The sequence below is a fragment of the Anolis sagrei genome, chromosome 4 (assembly GCF_037176765.1).
Source record: "Anolis sagrei isolate rAnoSag1 chromosome 4, rAnoSag1.mat, whole genome shotgun sequence".
In the NCBI taxonomy this organism is placed as follows: domain Eukaryota; kingdom Metazoa; phylum Chordata; class Lepidosauria; order Squamata; family Dactyloidae; genus Anolis; species Anolis sagrei.
The window spans coordinates 51,723,204-51,738,303 of record NC_090024.1 but is presented as its reverse complement, the minus strand read 5'-3'; the positions used below and the strand labels follow the sequence as shown (position 1 = coordinate 51,738,303).

General features: G+C 34.4%; 1 protein-coding gene across 1 annotated transcript in view; it reads right to left on the bottom strand.

Moving 5' to 3' along the window:
• Positions 1 to 943: 943 nt before the first annotated feature.
• Positions 944 to 15,100, bottom strand: part of PCMTD1 (protein-L-isoaspartate (D-aspartate) O-methyltransferase domain containing 1) — a 42,101-nt gene continuing 27,944 nt past the window's right edge. Inside the window, exons 5-7 of the mRNA XM_060775289.2 lie at positions 8,949 to 9,120; positions 5,853 to 5,976; positions 944 to 3,521 (exon numbers count right to left, since the gene is read on the bottom strand). Of these exons, the coding sequence (XP_060631272.1) occupies positions 3,151 to 3,521; positions 5,853 to 5,976; positions 8,949 to 9,120 (667 nt within the window). The 3' untranslated portion in view covers positions 944 to 3,150. The remainder of the gene's footprint in view (positions 3,522 to 5,852; positions 5,977 to 8,948; positions 9,121 to 15,100) is intronic.

Below are 15,100 nucleotides of genomic sequence, written 5' to 3'. Positions count from 1 at the left end.
CTATCCAAAGCTTACACACAAACACACACACACGTGTATATTTGGCTGGAGTTATACTTAAAATGTACCTGTTCTGACTTACATACAAATTCAGCATAGGAACAAACCTACAGAACCTATTTGTTTGTAACTTGAGGACCACCTGTACTATCTATCTGAAAAAGAATATGTGGATACAGATGATCCTTATCATTTATTCTGAGAACTGAATTTTTAATTTTCAAGGTAGAGTTTGACATCAATGTCCCTTTTCAGTTGGCAGTAGGAACTGCTATGTACTAATAAGACAAAGTTTTAAACTGATCTGAGAGTGAACTAATTTTTCACACTTTTACCTGTTTTGAGGATCTCAAAGCATCATTCTGTACGGGAAGTGTCTCTCTTCAGTATTATGTCCTTCAATCTCTGTTTTGTATATTTTAATATGTATTTTATATAAGTACATTTCATTATATGTATCTGTGGTATTTTTATGTTTATGTGTTTTAATTATTCTGTAATCTGCCTCGAGCCATGAGGAGAGGTGGATAAGAAACAGAATAATAATAATAATAATAATTCTCTGGTAACAGGTTAGATAGTTTAGGTTAACTCAAGCTCATCCGCTAACATAAGTGACTAATCCAAGCTCATCCACTGGTTTTTAATGGCTATGTAGATTTTAACATAGGTCTCCCCTGTCCTATTCAAGCCTAACTGCCATGTGAGAGCATCAACAAAACCACTGGTCATTCAAGAATAGGCTGTGTGTGTCTTTCTTAGTGTTTTTTTTTTTGTTTGTTTGTTATTTAGGTACTTGTTATGTAGGACTTTTTATTACATTAATCAATATTGATTTTGATGTTCAAGCTTTAAGAAAAAAGGCCAGAAATTTTAATCATATGCAAGCTATATAAACAAGCTAACTCAAAACTGAACAAGGTAAAACAAGTGGATACAATAATAAAAGTCAGCACAAACTCACAAGACAATTTATTGGAATTATGACAAAAGATTTAATTTTGATTCGTTTTCCATTTTATGCTTTTATTTTAAAAGTACATATAAATCCAAGAATGTGAAAGAAACTCACAAACACAAAAGAAATATTGTTTGTGTGACTCAAATAAAATTACATACTGGATATTCATAACATCTATTATCTATCTGAGTAAGAGTACAACAGAATGGGGAAAACACTGAAGTCATTCAAAAGATAAAGTTCTATTTTGAAAGACAATTATTTAACATTTTGCATTCAGATTACTGAGAAAAGATGATGAAATTTCAAGACGAGAAAATACAACTTGAATTTCAAAATGCCTAAAACCTCATTCAATCTTATCATGTAAAACAGATGTGCTATAGTAAATGCTTCCCACAGATGAACCTTCAGAATTACTGCAGTAGTTATACAGAAAGCTTTTTCTAAGTTTTTATTGCTGTGAAACAAGGATGGCACACTTATTTCCAGCAACGTTTACTAACTAAAATAAATCTGTAGAAACCATCCTAATATGCTGGTTAACAAACCAGAATAATTTGTTTTTGTGAAGATGGATTTTTGATAATTACCACGTCAAAAAGCTTTGACTAGAAAACATTGCCTAAAATCAAACCTGATCTAAAACCACTTATTTCATAGATTGTGTTCAACAAGAGGTTTATAATATCGTAAATATTACAGAACATGACATTTAGATCAAGTGTAATATAACTGCTTGCCATCTACAACTAAAGTATCAGGTTGTGAGAACATATAAAATGTTCACAGTCTATTCTGATCTTATTTTTGTTTTATGCATTTTCATTGTATTATGATATAACCACAACAGTGAATTGTGCAGGAACTCTCCTCATAAGGAATGCTTTTGATTGGGCCCTAGGAGATCAGGTAGCTTTAATGCTATCCACTTCTTACAGCATGCTGTGGACTCAAAATATCCCACTGATATTTTACATTAAGGTTTAAAAATTATAAAGCTAGTGAAAATTAGATACTTCATCATGCAAAAAAGGAAAGAAAAACAACTCTCTTCAATCAATCCAATTAAATAATGAAAAAAACAGCAGATAGAACGATACACTCAAACAATGTCAGCCCCCAAGCTTACAATGTCAATAGTTTCCAGGAGGATGAGTATCAATAACCATTGTAAGAACTATTTGCTTTTCCTGTTTCTGAGATAAATAAGGTACAGAATCCATGTAAAGTGCACCTGGTGAACAAATTCTTTACATCTATACCAATAAGCAATACAAGCTAATCTTTTTACTCATTCTACTCTATTAAGTAGTAAATATAGTCGATGAAATCAAAATTACAATCTTTTATATATGAATTAGGTTTTCTGTGCCATTAACTTTAAAAAGAAACTAAACACATATTTTCATAAATGCTGTAAAGTTGAGAAATACTTTACGACTATCATAGGCTGGTGTTAAAGAAAAGGGTTATGTTATCTGTATTTTTTCTTCTTAAAGGACACTCAACAACATGTTTTCTTAAGGCTCTGAGATAAGCAGTCACTTTTTAGATCTTTTGGCAAGAAATATTAGAGTATAGCAGGACTATTTTATATTTCTGAACATGAATGTTCGCCTTTTATTAAAGCCAGCTCATTCAGTGTCTGCAGTTATTGCACTCATGTATTCCTTGGAATACATTCACGTCAACACAGTAACAATGATTGCAATATAGCCATGGTAAAAAATAAAGGGTTCCAATTCAATATGAGATGAAAAATATCTGCACATTCAAGAATGTTCTTTAGAGAATAAATGCAGACAGCCCCTACTGATGTCTCCAAACAGTTGTTCAGTTATTTGCACATAAAAAATTTCACTAACCCTCATCAATACAAATTAGTCAGGGAGCAAAAAGATTCACCATGCAAATTCGTAATTACTGCTGTATACCGCTTTGGAATATATATCTATCAGAGTTAAAAGAGATTTTTTTCAAAAAAGATAACGAAAAGTGGATTTAAAATAGGAGTCTACCACTGAATTGGAGTGCTGGTAGCAAAGTTAAGACAAGTTATGTTTCATGTCATCATCATACTCAGTCTTCCTGAAAGACTACCAATATTTGTCCATGTATTTCTTATTAAATGCTACATTTCAAGGATTATGGAACTATCAAGTAGGCATTATCACCTTCACTTAAAGTTACTTTTCTCTGTAATATGTCAAGTAGGCTTTCAGCGATTCAGGAAGAGGAAGACTCATAATTTTTTCTCTCAATAGATTTCGTGGGGGTTCTTCTGGCTTCAAGGCTTCAGTGTGTTCTTTATCATCCTCTTCTTTGTTGTCTTCTTCCATCTTTTCATCTTCTTCACTATCTAGAGGCTGAGGAATGAGCTGATTGCCTACAAACACATAGGTATTAATTCTGCGCCTACGGCACCTTCTGCGTTTACGTTTTGGTGGAGGCTTTTGAGCTATACCCTTGGCTTGCATTTCTTCATTTATATAATTCCTAAGAGTGCGTCTAATGTAGATCCGTGCCAAATCTTGTAGATTCCTAACAGAACAAGGTGCTGAAAAGAAAGAAAAATTAGAATTGTTCTCATAATAAAATACTAAATTAACAAGCTGAACAATTATGTGTAAAGCTCCCAAAAGGTGCACATTTTGAAGTGATTTAAGGCATTGGTTCCAACTTTAGTCATATTCAAGAACAGACTCACCAAAATCAATGGGGAATAATCATGAATGTGTAAGATTAAATGTGAAACCAATCAAACAATACTATGAAGGACTCCTTCCCGGCCCCCAACTCAATATAAAATATATCTTCATTTAATGTTGTAAAAACCATTATAGTGGCTGGGATCTAAATGATTAGCCTAGTTCAACAGGTCTGATAGGACTTTATTTTTCTTAACAGCCATTCTGTTTTATGCTAAATCAGTTTTGAATGAGATATAGTATGTTATATAATAACATAAGGTATTTTCTGCTCATTAAGACTGGAAAAAAGACATTAAAAAAAGGGGGGGGGGGGTCAAACAAGTTTGAGAATTTAAATGTCCAGTATTCAAATAGTCATGGAACAGACATTTTAACACAAATTTATAAAAGCAAAAACAAAACAAAACACAAAAAAACCTCTTGAACTTTCTTCTGAGATATTTCTGAATGCTTCTCATTTATAGTTATTTTGTTTATTCTTATTTATTTTATTATTTATTTGAGGCAATCAAATATATTCTTTCTCCTCAAAGCCCTAATCCAAATCAGATTAGTATACCATACAAACAGATGCTCAGAAATGAGATAAACGAGAGAGATACAAAGATAAATGCCAGAGATAAAAAAGAACACATTTGGCGTGTAGATTTATTTGTGCTGGACAAGGTCAGTATCTTGCAGTCCACCGAGTCCCCATAGGGAGATGGGGTGGGATATAAATAAAGTTTTACTTACTTACACTGGCAAATTGTAGCTCCCAGGGCCCCTAATTTTAATGCATTTTTTCTTTTTAAAAATTGTTTCTGATTTGGCCTAAAATGCTCCCAAATGTACAGTAGAGCAGCATGTGGGGATGCACCACACACACATTTTGTGGGTCCTCAGGATCCATTTAGGGCTAGGGAAGGTTTTTTTTTTAACCCCAAAACATGGTAAAAATGCCACCATACAGGGTTTGGAGGAAGCATTTTTAAACAAAAAAATCAGGAACAGGTGTGGTTCTCCTAGTGTGCTTAAGTGCTCCTGGATCCTTCAACAGTTGCTCACCTTCTGGGTTTAGAAAAATGGTACAGAGTTCCCGGAATTCCTATGGATCACCCAGTATAGATGGAAGCATTATCTATGTTTACTTTTACTAATATACACATCTCATTAATTAGTATCAAATTGCTGTCATCAAAAATGGCTGCTGCTACACCAATTGTATTGTGAGAGATAAAGGCAGGCAGGCAGGACAGAAATTTATAACAACATCATCTAAGCCATATTGTGCTACACTCAACAGAGTTTATGGTATTTCATTGATAAAAGGAGGTTTTATGCCTCTACTGAATAATAATATAACTGTCATTATTCAGTTCAGGCATAAAACCTTCTTTTATCAATCAAATTCTATCATCAGTGTCACAAGAAAAGCTTGGTCATTGTTAAATTACTTTCAAAAACATGAAGAGAATACATAAGCAATGATGTCACCCAGACACACAACTGACCCAAGATTTCCTCTTTCAGTCACACTTGTCTGAGTATTAACTCCATCTCCAAATCGGCCTATGATACATGAAAGTTGGATTTGGTCATTACTAGATCAACACATTATGATTAGTTTATTTTTCCTACAGCTCGTCACAATGTTTCAACATTTCCGAGTTAAATTGACTGTCAAGAATAATCATATAATGGGACTGCTATGTTTATATATGATGGGGATTTGTTAGAGCAGGCATGGGCAAACTTCAGTCCTCCAGGTATTTTCGACTTCAACTCCCACAATCCCTAACAGCCTATAAGGTGGCTGGGATTTCTGGGAGTTGGTCCAAAACACCTGGAGGGCTGAAGTTTTCCTATACTCTTGTTAGAGGGATCATCATTTAGTTCAAAAGTGTTATCTGCACATTTTCACTCATGTCCGTAATTATCGTAACTTTCGCATTCTGCTGCATCTCACATCATTCCTGCGTTTCCTGACAGCTCTATGAGCAGAATGCCATTTTTGATGCTTAAATTACAACCCAATATGCCAGGAGGGACACAAGCAGACCCTAAAATGAAGCAATCAAAAGTGACCCCCCCCCCTCTTTCATACACAAAATTTATGTTTTTACAACTTTAAGTTTTAAATATCATCTCTACCTAACAAGAACTTTGTCACATGGAAAACCACAAATGGTACTTACGTAGACCAACAGTATCATTTTTGCTAGTATCACTCTTGCTTGGCTGCACAAGTGGAGCAAATGAAACAGCAAGGATATTTTTGCTTTCCCACGTATTCTGTCCAGTTCTCAGGATTTGGGTGAGCTGCATAAAATCATTGAGGATTCATGACGCAAGGAGATTAAATACATGATTTCATCTACATATTTACAATTTACAGAAGCTGGCTGATAACTGAAGTCAGGACTCAGCTACCTCCTGGAAACACCAGCTGAATGTGGTTTACTTTTTATTCCTCTTCTCAATTAAGGGAGTGAAAGAGTGATAAGAAAAAAAGTACATTTGGCTGGTGCTTCCAGGCGGTAGTTGAGTCTTGACTTCAGTGAAATTGGCATGGTTAGAAGCCTAGTACTCCTTCTGTCCTTTTTCTCAATGCAAAGAAGGAAAAGGAAAAGTGTGTGTTAAAGTGAAACACAAGGTAGATAAACAACAACCAGCACTTTACTCAGGGAGTTGATACCATTAAAAGCTACCATGATGTGTCCTGACATTATTCAGAAGATGGGGAACAGGTTGTGAGGATAAAACCTGTTCCTCTGCTCACAAGCAAACACCCAAACTTAAACTAAGAGAACAGAAAACATGTAACTTTTATACTGTATTGATAAATGTAATGTCATGTAATCACAAAACTTAGAAACACTTTCTGCACCCTGAAAAGAATGTACCCTGTTAACCTTGAAAAGGTTTGAGTATCTACCTCCATATGTCGGTCTAATGTAATAAGACACACAACATCTGTTACAATCTTAATACATTTATATTATCAATCTCTGATATAATAAATGTTGTATAATTTGTCTCAATAGATTTACACTGAAATCTGATACATGCACATCTATAAATTGCTCAGGACAATGAGTAAATAATACGAGGGCTGTGTGATCAATGAATTTTTTTTCAAAACTCATTGCAAAATTAGGGAGTGAGATCATGTCAGCCTTTCAATCTAAAGAGCATCTATATGACAATAACATATAGTAATAAAACAAACTGTTTGGTTTTATTTATTTATTTATTTATGAAGAAGCTTTTGAAAGGGTTACTACTGAGAAAGACTGGTTTCTTAGGACTACTGTCACCTTGAGCAAGTCGTGTTTCACCGTGTCTCAATCTCCTCATATGTAAAATGTTTTGTTTTATCTTTATACTGAGCATTAGATTCAGCTATTATATATATATGTATGTGTGTATAATATGGGAGAGCTTTTTATCCTGGTTGCTCTGTTTAAGTTATTAAGACAATTCCCAAGGCACTGGATACTTTTTGTTGTAGTTCTTTTGGCATTCTGACATTCAACATGAAGTGTACTGAAGTATCCTTCTTGTCCCACAGAAGCTTATTATTTGAATGTTAGCAGAGTAATGTGGATACAATCACAGAGAACCTTAAGTTTTTTTCTGCCTGGTAATTATAAATTGCCCAGTTTATAAATTAAGATGACTTGATATGAGAACACAGGACTTTTTAAAATGTAATTTATTTCCTCTTTTGTTAAAAAATGTAGGTTTTATAAAGAAACAGACCACTCGGTTGCAGCGGCTGCTCGTTTCTTTACACTTTATGTCTCTGGATGCTACCAGGACGTACACTTGACAGCATTGCCCAGGTACACTGGAAACAGCCATGATAGTAAGAGCAGCATTACACAGAACTAGCTGCCCTGTCCCTGATTCTTAATATAGCATTGGGTTGAGAGAGTACTGAATGGCTAGAGCTGCACCGTTTCACAGCACCGATACCTGCTCTATATACTTCCGATCTATCTGTGGGGCATGTTGAGAAACCCACTAGGAAATACACCTTGTTCATAAGGCCTGGAAACAGCCCTAGAGTTAAAACATTTTCTATATAAAATAGGACACAAAATCACAAAGCGTACTGAAAGGATAGCAGGTACTCAATAAATAAGAGCGAGCTAAGCATGATGATAACAGTGAGGATATTTAACAGGAAGAGGCAGCTTACTTGAGAGCAGGGCAGAAGTACTACATAAGATCCCCTATCATCTTTGATACTTTGTTGATATGTCAAAACAATATTTCATAACCAGATGAGGCAGTTCTCCTAGAGCAGCATTTCTCAACCTGGGGGTCAGGACCCCTGGGGGGGTCGTGAGGGGGCATCAGAGGGGTCGCCAAAGACCACCAGAAAACACAGTATTTTCTGTTGGTCATGGGGGTTCTGTGTGCCCAATTCTATTGTTAGTGGAATTCAGAGTACTCTTTGATTGTAGGTGAACTATAAATCCCAGTAACTACAACTCCCAAAGGCCAAGGTCTATTTTCCCCAAACTTCAGTAGTGTTCACATTTGGGCATATTGAGTATTCGTGACAAGTTTGGTCCAGATCATATCATTTTTTGAATCCACAGTGATCTCTGGATGTAGGCGAACTACAACTCCAAAACTCAAGGTCAATGCCCACCAAATCCTTCCAGTATTTTCTGTTGGTCACGGGAGTTCTGTGTGCCAAGTTTGGTTCAATTCCATCATTGGTGGAGGTTCAGGATGTTCTTTGACTGTAGGTGAACTATAAATCCCAGCAATTACAACCCCCAAATGACAAAATCAATCACCCCTCCCACCAACCCCACCAGTATTGAGATTTGGGCGTATCGGGTATTTGTGCCCAATTTGGTCCGGTGGGTGAAAATACATCCTGCATATCAGATATTTACATTAGGATTCATAACAATAGCAAAATGACAGTTACAAAGTAGCAATGAAAGTAATTTTATAGTTGGGGGTCATCACAACACGAGGAACTGTATTAAGGGGTCACGGCATTCGGAAGGTTGAGAACCACTGTCCTAGAGTAGAACTGAAAAGCAACAGAGGAAGGACCAGAGAAAACTCTCAAACAAGCCATATTGTACAAGGCGGAGCACACCTCTGAAGGTCACAGGAAAGAGTATTCTGCCTACAGTCATTATTTCCTCATGCTCTTCTATTATATACCACCATATTCATTTTCAACAAGAGTAATTAATGTTCTATATGAAATACTATATTTTCAGTGTTAATTAAACATATAACAAGAAGACATAAATCACCTGATCTTCTATAGGCATAACAAGAATGCCTCCAATTTTCAGTAAGATTTTCATATAGTTCTCATGGTCTTTTTGTACACCAGCTCCGCAGTAAATCCGATCGTACTGATGGCTGTCTGATGCTATTTGTAAGCAGTTGCCAACTGCAAAGGCAGGTTCACAAAATTCAAATCTGAGGATTAATAAAATTCAGGTTTTAAAAAGCATGACATGAAAAAGGAACAGAATTTACTGGTTTAACGTGGCCCAGATTTAACATTAAATGTCTTATAAATTAACGAACATACTTGAATGCTCTGAACAAGCTGAGAAACCTGCAGACCATTTCAAAGGAAAATAAAGCATTATTACAATGTTTAAAATTTGTATTTAATGAAGAAAAGCATAATGATTTGGGTAGACTACTGTAAATCCTTCCTTTCCCAATTTTAAAAACTGTCTTCAAGAGTGATAATCATCATATTAGAAACAAGAATTTACCATTATTTCTACAAGTTTATAGCACTTCCATAACACAAAAGTATCCAAATTTACCATACTGGCAAACACACTGTACAAGTCTAAAGGATGTAGCACAGCCAAATACTGTATGTCAGAATATATAATGCTCAAATTGATCATGTTGAAAGTCAAACACAACTTTTTTTACAATTGATTTTTATTTATTTTCTTGATTACATCTTAAAAGGAAATAAAAGAAAAAAAGATAGAATAGAAATTAGGAATAGTATGGAAGTCTAACGCGAAAGGGTCAAAGTGACAATAATAATAATAATAATAATAATTATTATTATTATTATTATTATTATCATTATCATTATTTAAACCACCCAAATTTCTAGGGATCTGGGAAAGGGATTTAGAAAGTGAGTAAAAGAATAGATAAAAACTAGAAAAATAGAAAACTTCCAATCTTCTCACCATGGTTTTTCTCTTCTCTTCTTCTTTTTTTTATGAAACACATTTAGTAGAGTCTTACATCTACTAAAACAGAGAGCCATGAAACTAACCCAAGCAAACAGAACAGCAATTTCCAGCATGTTCTTACATACAGTTTATAGTGGTTACATCAAAGCAAAAGAGGGAAACTGTTGGCAGGGGAAAAAAAGGATGCATCATGATTTTCAATTTTTAAAATGCCTAAATGGGCAGAGATCCTTTTGTTATTTTGTACAAACTGTTAATGATGTGCCTAATTTTATACTTATGATTTACATGAGATCATCTGTTTCAACATGAAATTCACATATTCACATATATGATCCCTCAGTCAGTCACACTCTCTGTCTCGCTCCCTCAAAGATGCTTTTCTAAAATACTTTATTGCATTAGCAACCACGGTGTCACGCCCATTGATTAAAGTCTTCTATCTAAAAAAATGTGGTTTCCATTGAAAATAATTCCTACATGAAAAATTTCAGGATTCATTAGTTAAAAATATAAAGTACAGGCGGAGTACCCCTTGTTGAGAATTTTGAAACTGGAAATACTCTAACATTGTCCACATCGATGATTGACATAGTGTTATCTTTATTCTCTTATGGTTCTATGTATGCAAACTTTTCTTCATGCACAAAATTATCAAAACGATTGTATAAAATTATCTCCAAGCCATGTGTATAACATGTATCTGAAACATAAATGAATTTTATCTTTAGATAACTTGTCTCAAAGATATATTATGTATGTATATTCAAATATATGTATTCCAAAATCAGAAAAAAAATCCAAAATCCAAAACACTTGATTACAAGCAAAAGGGAAACGGGATATGCAATTGTATTAATTATGTATGGACAACATTTTAAAGACATTCATATATATAAACATATTCCAGACTTAAAATATACTCTTAAACTGTATACATATTTTCTCTTCTATGAACTGAAGTCATGTAAGGAGGTTTAAATGAAGTATCTTTGAAACAGTTTATAAAGAGTGCCAAAGAAATCAACAAAGTAGTTCACTGTTGTGTTAACACTATTTTTGCTCAGTATTATTCTTATCCTGTGTTTACAGCTTAATCAAAGCATTTTTCCCCACAAAAATCAGATATTTTCACTGTGAACTTCAAATGCCTATCACAATATCTGAAAACAGATTTCCCTATCAACCTCTGCTGACTTGTACTTCATGAGCACCCACCTTCCCCTACACCAAAAGTATAGTTTTCTCTGGTATATTCCTTCAATAAAAAATTAGTATTCAGTTTTATATTTCACCTTCCTGAGAGCAAACCATTCTTTTTGTATATGTACTTTTGCATCTTCAGCCTGATTCATATCACAAGTGACTTTGAAATATTGGGTGGGGAAATTAATAATTATTTCTCCATATGACAAGGGAATAGGCTCAAAGGCCAGTCCATTATCAGAATATGCCAACTGAAGTTGCACACAGTCACAAGAGTTCACACCATCTTCTTCCATTTCCTTCACGTTCACTTAACAACTAATATAGGATTAATTACACTATCGGCAGATGGACTGTTAGCTGCAAAGCATCCCCTACCACTTTGAGTCTCCTGTATGAGAGATAAAGTGGGGTATAAACAAAATATAATACCGTAAATTGTGAATTGTTCAAGCAATTTCAGTATGTACTCTCATCCCTGCCGCCAACATAATTCCATTTCCTGATACTTACTACCAAGAAAGCTTAAAGTTTTCATAATAAAATGTTCATGACTGTTATCATGCCACATATAACTATGTTGCACTAACATTTGTTGATGAAGCCAGTATGGTTTTGTAGTCCAAGCACTGGACAATGTCTCTGGAAGGAGTTCAGCTCCCCACTCTGCCATGGAAATCCACTTCTTGACCTTGGGCAAATCACACACTTTCAGCCCCAAAAAACCACATGAGAGGCTCATTTTAGGATACCATAACAAAAGAATTTGAAGGCACACAATAAATGATAGCTTGAAAGACATAATGTGAATTATAGTTCATTATTATTATTATTATTATCTTAGAATCACAGATTTTCAATTTAATATGTGCATATATAAGAAAGCTATTCAGGGGATGACTTATCAAACAATTGGTCCATCCAGCAAAGTATTTGTGACATTGAACTGGAAAGCAATTATCAGGATTGGAGGCAAAAATTTCCCCAATCCTAGCTAGAAATGACAGAAATTAAACCTGGGGGTCTGTAGACAACCTCTCCATTATTATTTTTTTTACATTTGAATTGCATACCTTAGTGTATTCAAAATCATGAAAATAAGTTTTTACTTGGTATCCTAATAAATTGCTTTTGATCATTTTTTTCAGTTCAAATGTCACAGCAATTTGCACATCTAAAGTGACAATGTGAAGAAATCATGTTTGATCAAAAAACTCTGCTATCTTGATAAGAACGCAACAGATGCTGTGTGGGCATATAATGCATCTACCAATTTTCAGTTTGCCCCGAATCCCACTGGCATTCATGTTCAATCTGGTTCCACATTTTTCCCTCTTTTGCATGAAAATGTGAATATTTAAGACATTTTCTCCCAAAATTATAGGATTTTTTGGTAATTTCCTAAAGTAAGAATGTTTATTATTCCTTCTTAGAAAAGTAAATACATTTATGTTTTTTTCAAATATTTGCATCATACATATTTTTCAAATAGTTCTGTACATGTTTTTTTCTTCATTGAAAAACAAAATAAGCTTTGGAAATGTATGAATTCCCATGTAAAGATGAGCTTTGTCCCAGTGTTAATTGCAGTAGTTGCAAAATTGATGTTTTCATTGGGAATGTGAACCCAACAATATTTTTTATTCCAATCCTAACCAGTAATTTCAAAAACACACACATAGTTTGGCATGACCTGTTTTTGAGGAACCCATGTTGAGTTTTTGTGATCATGATGTCCCTTTCTCAATGCCTAGTTTATTATCTGCTTTAGAATCTTTCCTGGTATTGATATCAGGCATTCTGGGTGGTAGTTGTTTGGATTCTTTTCCCCCCCCTCTTTCTGAAGATGAGGACAACATTTGCCTTTTTAAAGTCCGCTTGAATGTCTCGTTCTCCAGGAATTCTTAAATATGATTGCCAGTGGTTCCGAGGTTACTTCTGCCAGTTCTTTTAATACTCTTGTCTGGAGATTTATTCAGTATAGCCAGGTATTCCTGTACTACCTCTATCTATTCTGTGCTGTATTTAATTTAAAGCACCATATTCTCCATTTTCCCCAGGATGAACACCGTTTTCCTTTTGAGGGAAGACCAGGGCAATGAAGGTGCTGATAGAGTTCTCCCTTTCTTGGAACCATTCACATTTCACCACCTTCTCCACGAAGGCATCTTACAATTTCTTAGTTCCTCTTTTGCTACGAACATTTTTAAAAAAAACCTTTATTGCTTTTTGTACCACTCTAGGAAGCCCGAGTTCACTCTGTGCTTCCATTGTGTAACAACTAAAGATCCTGACAACTTCTGCCCTATTATCCAGATGACCACTGTTGGTTAAAATCAGATCTAAAAGATCTACTTCCCTTCTTGCCTATTTTTCCTCCTTCTGGACATATTCTTGCAAAGTTTGACTTCCAACAAATATCAGTATATCTGCAACTTCTATTACATCTCTCCTTTCTGAATGTGTAGTCATTTGTTCCAGGAAGGCATCACCCAAGTCTGGCTTAAGGGTTTGCAGTACGCTCCCTTGTTGTTTTCTTCCTCCTTAATTTTTGCCTAAATTCTCTCAACCTGTCTTCCAGGATTTAAGTCATGGATCTCGCAGAGGTGTAAACATTCTTGAGATATAACACTCCGACTCTTTTACTGTTGTTCTATTTCTTCCAATCTTGAAACTCATTCCACCACATTTTATTATATTATACGCCTATTATAGCATATTTGCTTTACTGTAGTAAGAGTTCCTGTTCATCTTGTTTATTTCCCATGCTTTGAGAATTAATGTAGAAACATCTAAGACCATGTCCCTAGCTACTTATTTAAATGTTTTTCCCTCTCGCTATTAAGTTCTCCAAGTATTTAAAGAGTTCCCTCTACATCATCTCTGTATTTAAAATAGTCAACCAAGTAATTTTGTTCCAAAGGACTCCTAGTGTTTCAAACTTTATATTTTGAAGACTCTGAAATAAAGAATTGCATAGGCATGTATAGCAGATTTGTATTTTTAATTAATGCATTTCCATCAGTTGAAAATATATTCATAACACAGGTGTTAGATTTATAGGTTTTAAACACAGAATCCATGTTGGAATGGGGAAAGTAATCTATACTTACTTAAGTCAAGAATACAGTAATAGCATACTGTGAGTTCCATCATACCATTCCAAAGAAATGAGCCTTATTCTACTTGATGGAGATGCCAAGACAGGATTAGGGAAGAATTTCTCCTCAAAATTTACTGTCGACTGAGCTGCATTAACCTTTGCTTTGCCTCAGAAAGTACAGTCCAAAATGTTATGAGTCATAATGGTATCAGAATGCCTAAAATCTCAATCATAATGTGCAAGATCTATTTAGCTACAAAATAATGCATTATATATCCTAGCCTAGCTTCTGCTTTTATACATATCCTTTATTTTTGTTTGCATGTGTGTATCTTCTCATTAAATGTTATACGTCATAAAACCTTCTTTGTAACAGAAAATGAATAATTGTACAACTTTGCAACAAAAAATATACAAAAGAACTTACATTAGTTTTGAAAGTTTGTCAGAATTACTATATACAGTGAGTTTAGATCTTACAGCTATCCCTATCAATAATTTCTCACTCAGTGTGAACATTTAATAAAACTCTTTTTTTCTTGGTTTTAATATTAAATTTATTATTATTAACTTTATATCTTTCCTTTTCTGCAAAACTGGGCCTTAAGACTGCTTAAATCCAGTCTATTGGCTTCTGTTGAAATTATTCCTAAAAACAGATATCTATGTTGGGTTTATATATTTTGATTCCATAATGTAAGTAATGACTCAAAAACTCAGCTGTCTTGTTTATTGCTTTGGCATTTTTACAATCATTACAGATTCCACTGCTTCGATAATCCATGATTTTTAAAAATTTGGCACATGATACAGAACATTTTTTCTCAGAAACTTGTAAAAACTAATCTTTTGTCCAGTTTGAAAACTGTATTTCCCCTCACACTGTAATTCCGTTGACTGAAAAGATTCAATGTTT